The sequence below is a fragment of the Galeopterus variegatus genome, unplaced genomic scaffold, assembly GCF_000696425.1.
Source record: "Galeopterus variegatus unplaced genomic scaffold, G_variegatus-3.0.2 Scaffold2873, whole genome shotgun sequence".
Taxonomy (NCBI): Eukaryota; Metazoa; Chordata; class Mammalia; order Dermoptera; family Cynocephalidae; genus Galeopterus; species Galeopterus variegatus.
The window spans coordinates 8,478-16,452 of NW_007728984.1; the positions used below are offsets into that span (position 1 = coordinate 8,478).

General features: G+C 41.9%; 1 protein-coding gene across 1 annotated transcript in view; it reads right to left on the reverse strand.

The window, feature by feature from the left end:
- Nucleotides 1-7,975, reverse strand: part of THSD4 (thrombospondin, type I, domain containing 4) — a gene marked incomplete at its 3' end in the record, with an annotated part of 212,111 nt that overhangs the window by 2,741 nt on the left and 201,395 nt on the right. The window contains exons 9-10 of the mRNA XM_008583255.1: nucleotides 7,131-7,304; nucleotides 728-907 (exon numbers count right to left, since the gene is read on the reverse strand). Of these exons, the coding sequence (XP_008581477.1) occupies nucleotides 728-907; nucleotides 7,131-7,304 (354 nt within the window). The remainder of the gene's footprint in view (nucleotides 1-727; nucleotides 908-7,130; nucleotides 7,305-7,975) is intronic.

Here is a 7,975-nt window from a genome sequence, read left to right on the forward strand (position 1 = left end):
CTGCATTTTCAGCTTTTAGAGATTGCCTTCTTTTTAAAAGTTTGATTTTCTTTTATAATTGTCTAAAATATTTACTTAGTTCCAAACCCCCAATTTGTAAAATCAGGCATATTCAAAGAAGTCTAGCTTCCATCACTGACTTTGCTATTATAGTAACGAATTATTTCATACTTGTTTGTTTACTTCTAAACTTACATATAGAAAATTCCACTTTTTGTGGGGTACAGTTCTATGAGTGTTGACAGATTCATAGAGTCATGCATCTCCCACTGCAAATAAGACACGGCTGTAGTCACACTTGTCCCACCCCATCCTCCAGCAATCTCTGATCTGGTCTCCTGTCTCTATAGCTTTTCCTTTTACAGGATGTTATATAAATGGAAGCATACAATATGTAGCTTTTGAAGTCTGGCTTCTTTTACTTAGCAAATGCAAATCTCTTAGCCAGGGTGGGCCAGACTTGTTTTTTTCAAACAAGATGCACACTAAAGCTTGAAAGTCACTGCTTTAAGGCCTGTACAGTTTAGAATTCAGGACTGCCCAAGCCTCAGGCCTCTCCACACCAAGCAGACTGAGTAGGGTGTGCCAGCAGTGACTGATGTGTAAGTGGCCACAGATTGGAACCTACTCTAGGGCTGGGCCCAGTGCCGGGCCCAACAGTATCTATGGGAGGACAGCAGAGGAACAATGTCCTAACGCCATCTCAATCAAGAGCACAATGGCTTACCATGCTCCATTCTGTGTTAAACCATTTAGCTCCACAAGGCTTGAGGTGGCAGGATTGTTGGCTGGGGGGTCTCTCCAGGAAGGAACATTCATAGGGGTCCAGCACTTCAAAGGTGTCTGCGTTCTTCCTAACACAAATCACCTCCCTCTGCTGCGTCCCACTGCCACACTCTATGGAACACTGGAGAAAAGAAGCAGAGAAAGATGGGTGTCACGTGATGGAAAGGAGACGAGAGCTACTGCCCACCCAGGGATGTTTATGATGGACATCATCGATCCTACCACCAGTTCAGTGAGGAAGAACCCAAGGGAACCTGGAAAATGTTTCTGAAGGAGAATAAGTAAGTGTGTAGATTCCAATTTTCCAAACTGTCCTTTCTCCAGAATTGAGAGCAGGTGCCCTGAGTTGTCACACCTTTACGATGCTGCTAAGATCACGCTGCCTTCTGAGCTGAGAGTGAAATCACTTCCCTTCCACTCCCCTACAGTAACACACCAGCCAATTAATTTGGCTATTCCTGTCCAGTAGACAATGAACTGATGCTCTGGTTTTATCTGCTAGTCTCTTAGGGGGTGGATACTGTGAATGATTTAGCCTCCCAGAGCTTGCACACCTGTGGATGGAGGGCTGATTAAAATTCTTTGATCACACAAAGCTGAGAAGACAACTCCAGACTTGGGACAATGTCCCCTGGGGTCAATTCTCCCCTCCCAACAGGGAGGCCAGCAGGAACTTTGACCATGGAGTCTAATCCCCTTGTTCCCTAACATGGTGCTGAAGCTCACACCCTGGGGTAGTGCCCACAAAGAGGCTAGTCAAACAATTCCATGTGCTGGCACATTTCGTTAGTTTACAGAAATAAAGCATATAAGTGTTTGCTCACAAATTATCCTATTTAGTACACATTACTTTGTAAAATGTTTTTGGTTCATGTTTGGTTTACTAAATACTTTTTGATTAAAAAAAATTAAAGCTGTCATCTATATACAAAGGCACTTCAAAAAGTTCACAGAAAAATGGGATGAAAAGATACGAATCTTTCTATGAAGTTTCTGAAGACCTCTCATAGTTTTATGGACTTTAAAGAATCTACTACCTTGGGCCGGCCCGGTGGCGCAATGGATAGTGTGCCGCTTGGGAAGCGCGACGGCGCTCCCGCCCGAGGGTTCGGATCCCACATACAGACCGGCTCCCGCTCACTGGCTGAGCGAGGCGCGGGAGCAACGCCGAGGGTTGCGATCCTATTGCCGGTCCCCGGTCCGGTACGGGGGCAGGGGGGGGGGTTGTGATCCATTGCCGGACACGGAAAAAAGACAAAAAAAAAAAAAAAAAAGAATCTACTACCCTATTCCTTTATGAAAAACCTATCACAATGTCTGTAGCTGAAACTTTTAATATTAGTTTTGCTGTCTGTATGCAGCCACAGAATCAAATCAAAACAGGGGGAAAGAAAAATACCTATCTACAGAAAAAAAGTAAAAAAATGCCCAAACCAGCAGACAATGCATTAGTCTCACGGGGCGTTAACAGCTGTAGGCCACCACCATCAGCCATTTCTGCTTTGTCTATGCCTTCTGTTTTGCCATCTTCATAGCATCCAGAAAACTACACGATTTCTTAGTCTGATTTTACTGTTTTCTTCCATCTTAGTTTATGTATTGATCTGGAATATATTCATGTTTTATCCTTTTCTTTCCAATGCTGCAGGCAATGGAAGACTCAGAAGTAGGAGAAAAGCTACAGGCTGGGACAGGCAAAGGTCTGGCCTCTCCCGCAGGAGGAATGAGGATGTGTGCTGGGGACGGGGAGGGGCAGGGCAGAACACTGGATCGAAGTCAGGAGACATGGAGACTAGTCTCGCTGGCGTCACTAAAGAACTCTGCATCTTTGGCCAACACGTTGCACTTCCCTAAGTCTCTGTTGTCTCACCTGCAAAGTGAGGGGTTTGGAAACATGATCTGAAAGACCCCTCAGTGTCATGAGATTTTACATCTGTACTGAGCGTTTGGCAGAATTGCAGAATGCAAACCTTGATCAAAACCTGAAGTTGTCTTCTGCTATTTTTGGAAAGTCCTTGAAGAGATTAGGTAATTAAGGGAGAATGAGCATTTCTCAGCCTCCTCCTACTGTAAATGCTGAGAAGCAGCAGAATATGGGTGTCTGGGAACCAGGGAATGAATGTCTATGTGTGTGGGAGCGGTATTTGTTTGTGTGCGTGAGACAGCATTTGAAAACAAGAGAGGGCATTCATCCTTCGTGGGCCAGAAATCATGGGGAATCTTTGAATGGTGAAAGACAGATGAGATCAAATTAAAGGAGAAAACCAAAATGGAAAATGCACATAAAGGTGGGCCCCGGGATGATGAGTGATTAGCCAAGTTACTGGCCAGGAGCAGCCAGGCTGTCCTGACTGTGCCAAGGAAGAGGAAGCAGTGCGGTACCTGCCTCTACCAGGAGCACCCACATGAAAGGGAAAAGTGAAGCCATTTTCAGATACTCAAGGGCTCAGAAAGTTTACCTCTTATGAATCCTATTTGAAAGACTTACTTGGTTACGGTCTCTTACAAAATGAAAAAGAATCAGAAAGAAGACACAGGATACAAAAGCCAAAGTTGGCAAAGACACCAGGAAAAGCTATTATTAATAATGTGTACCAGGTTTCTTTTGGGGATGATGAAATTGTTCTGGAATTAGAAAGTGGTGATGGTTGCCACTTTCTAAAACCACTGAATTGTATACTTTAAAAGGGTGAAGTTTATGGTATGTGAATTATATTTCAATGAAAAATAACCTGGGGTTGGAGGGCGGGAGAAAGCTATTTTAAAATCTAAATCAGTATTTTCTATAAAATGAATGAACATTAATCTGGAGTTTAATCCAGATGATCTTTTTGCAGGTATTGTAGATTGAGAGAGTGGAGGAAACTAAAAGGCAAAGACTTCTGTTTTTTTTTAGGAGAGGATGTGGTTACTGGTAACTTGACACTGATAGAAACAAATGTATAAAATCCTGTGCTAAAAAAATTTGAGTGTTATCATTAGAAGATAAAAATAAGATTTATAACTTCTAAAACATTAGAGGTGAAAAATGAAATAAAAAACCCTGACCAATAACAAATGTGTGGAAAAGAAAGAGGAAAGAAATGAGAAACCACAGCAATGCAAAAACACAAAATAAGATGGCAGAGAAAGGTTCAAACATATAAGTGATTACAAAAAATATGAATGGTTAAAATTTAACTCTTAAAAACAGAGATTTGTAGACTGGGTAAAAGAAAGACAAAGAGAGTCCTGTATACAAAAAACACACCTTAAAATACATAGTTTGAAAATTAAGACATGACAAAGGTATACCAGGTGAAAATCAACAATCAAAAATCAAAGATGGAGTAATGCAAATATCAGATAAAATATAATTTATGGAGAAAAGAAGACCAAGTGACATTTAATAGTGATAAATGTTTCCAATGAGAAATAATGACAATTATGCATGTTTCTACACCTAAAGAACTTCTGCAGTTGTGCTTTGATGGATCACTGATCCAAGGTCAGATGAGAAGGGCAATGTCTGCTCAGAAGCTGGTGGGAATAAATGCAATCCAGACCCATGGCAGACAAGAAGGCTGCTCCTGATGATGAGACCTCCTAGAACTAAGACAATCTGAGAGCAAAGTAAACCCAGAATTGATAGAGAAGGGAAATAATTCTGGGCACAATCAGTAGACTTGGTGGAAAACCTTATAAATAAGAATTGTGTTACTTTGCCTCCAGAATAGAAGATGACTCTCTAAATTTGATACACTCCTAGTTAGGTTACAGGGATCTGGGGAGCATTGGGGGGGTTTTTCATAAGCCTCAACATGACCACTGCTAGCACCCGAGCTCACAACTTCTTAGTGAGTCTCTTCCCTTAAACCCAAATGAAAAGTCCCAGGGGAGGACTCTGTTTGGCTCAGCTTAGGTCACATGCCCACCGGTGGACTAATCACTGTGACCAGGCTGTTGGGGTGTTCAAGATGCTAACTCTCATTCAAACCACATAGTTGGAAGGAACATTTATTTTTATATTCTGAATCAGTTAATGTTCAAGACTTACCTCTCAAAAAATAAGCATGCTCTATTTCATTTTCTTTGGGGATAATGTCAAATTCCCAGGGCAGGCAAGTGCTTTCAAACCACATAGTTGGAAGGAACATTTATTTTTATATTCTGAATCAGTTAATGTTCAAGATTTACCTCTCAAAAAATAAGCATGCTCTATTTCATTTTCTTTGGGGATAATGTCAAATTCCCAGGGCAGGCAGGTGCCAGCAGACTCTGACATCCTAATAAACCCAGAACCAAAACCTCATCCACATTCAATTATGTCCTCACCCTTTTGGATGACAGGGCAATAAATCCTTCATTTCTAATCTTAGCAGAAATAAAGGCTGCCTTCACCAGGGTTCGAACCACTCTTAGTACGCTGAGGTTATGCCTAAAGTCAGATGGAGGCCCATATGCAAAAAGGGCCCGGAGTCCTGCTCCCTTCTCTTTTGAGAACTGTAGACATGTGAGTTCAATTGTACTGCTTTTCTTCACTGTGTGCGAATGTTACAATCTGATACTATAGTCTCACACAGGACTCTCCCTGTTGCTATAATTTCACATGCTCCCTTCTCTTTTGAGAACTGTAGACATGTGAGTTCAATTGTACTGCTTTTCTTCACTGGGTGCGAATGTTACAATCTGATACTATAGTCTCACACAGGACTCTCCCTGTTGCTATAATTTCACAGATATTTGGTATAATTGGTGTCCCATACACAGTCATCTCTGAATTATCTTTGGGGCTAAGGCTGTAGGTATTTTGCCACCAATAATGAGATAGAAACTGCTGGTAGAAAAAATAATAAACTTAGAGAGAAGGGTATTAATATTTATTAAGTACTTTGCACGTCCCAAACAACGGATAACTTCCTTTATGTACAGCATCCTATGAAAACCTCATAATAATCCAAGGAGGCTGGTATTATTATCCTCACATCCAGATGAGGAAACAAACTCAGAGCGGTTGACTTACTTGCCCCAAGCCAGAAAACTAATGAGAAGCAGAGCTGGGATCAGTTATCAAATGTATCTAAGTTTGGTATTCACTAGAGTAGCACTGGAAGTATGTGACTTCTCTCTTTCTGAATTCGCTGTACTTTACAGGTTTAAGAACACTAAAGGAAATTTGAAAAGAAAACACTTCCCCATACTATTGACATAAAAAACTGTATTTTGAAGTAGCAGAGAAAATAGGGCTCATATATTTTCATATTCTATTTTTCACTTGCCATTATAGACTGCACTTTTCACATCTTCCAAATGATCACGGTCATTATTACATTATGTTTTGCTGAGTTATGATATACCATAATATCCCTAACCATCCTGCTGTTATAAATGTCTCTGCTGAAAAAGTCTTTTTTCTTCTGTTAATTATTTCCTTAAAATAAATTCCCAGGAGTAGGGTGGCTGGGTTAAGGCAAATGAACATTTTTATAGTTCTTGACTTTTATTGCCAAATTGCTTTCCAAAGGGCTTGTATCAATTTACAGTGACAAGGCAGTCTATTTTTTCTCAGGGTCTGTTTTTAAAGCTACTTAAAAGAAATAAAATTCTATATGGAGCCAGAAGTCCCGATAATGTGTAAATCATGATCATCAGCCAAAAAGACCTTGAAGAACAAGCCAGCCCCAGGAGCCAAATGCTAAGGGGCCCAAGAACTCAAACACCAATGGTAATCATTACAGGGCCAGAAGAGGAGATGATCTTTTCCACATTTTCTTAGGGGGGTTCATGTTCAATTTTGGAACAGTGAGGAAAAAATAATTCATCAGTTAATTCAGTTACTGCATTAAAGTATTTGGTACTATCTGCTCTTTATAATGAGCTCCAACTTTTTAAATTTTTGCTTCTGACACTGTCGAATAAAGACAAAAACTGGCTTTATTAATAGTAAAAATAACAGCAGCAGCAGCAGCAGCAGCAACCATTTATCGTTTACTGTGTGCCAGGCACTGTGCTGCATACTTCATGTACATTATTTCACTCCTTCTAAAAACAACCTGAGGTGCTGTCATTGCCGCATTTAATATACAAGGAAACCATGCTAGACCATAAGCTCCCTGAGGGTAGGGATACTCATTTTGCTCATTGGTATAGCCCAAATGCTTAGATGGCACATAGTAGGTGCTCAGTGAATACTATTGACTGATAAGGCTCCAAGAGCGTAAGTGGCTTCTCCAGGGTCATGGGTAGGCAGTGGCACAGCTGGGATTCAAAGCTGAGACACCTAACACAAAGTCCTGGTTCCTAACCCTCTGCCATGCTGCCTCTTGCCAGGGACAGACAGACCATCCTCTGTTCTGGTCACTTACCTGACTCCAGCTCCCAGCGAACCACTCCACCTTGCCGGTGCAGGGCCCATTGTCACACGGGGTGGCCTCTGCCGGCCGGTTGTTCCCACAGCCCTCCAGAGGCAGGCTGCTGACGTGGTTGGTCATGCACACCACCGAGCGCGTGCGCACTCCAGCTCCACACTCCGCCGAGCACTGCGAGACAGGAAGAGGGCACATTAGAGCAGAGGTCCCTGCGGGTTCTGAAGCCACTTTTAAATGATGCAAGGGAAGGTGGCATGCCTCAATTTCCTACCATCCCTTTCCCCTGGAAATATCTAACAACTTCTCAGTCATGGCCTACTCCATTATGGGATATCAGATGGCAACTCCCCATCTTAGATTTTCTGGGACAGTCTTCATTCAAAATATCCTGCCCACTGCTGTGATTAATACACTTGTACTTGTCAGACTATTTTTTTTGGCTTTTGTTTTCAAAAATATATTCAGCTGAAGAAGACTGAGTGCATGCAAACCCAGGTGGGCAGGGCTGGGAAAGGAGGGGAATTAAAGTCTGTCACCTCAATATTGCTGCCTGATATTAAGGCAAATGGTTCCAGTCCCTGAAGGCAACAGCCGTGAGAGTACAAGTCCTTTAGAAGCTGCCTTATTTTGCTTCTCACCCTACATTTTCAAACATTTTCTGAACAGCCTCCTCTGGTGTCCCCCAGATACCCTGCATCCAACATGTACATCTTCACCACCATTACCATTCCACATCTTGATTTTTTTTTTTTTTAAAGATGACTGTTAAGGGGATCCCAGCCCTTGACTTGGTGTTGTCAGCACCACGCTCTCCCAAGTGAGCTAATTGGCCATCCCTATAT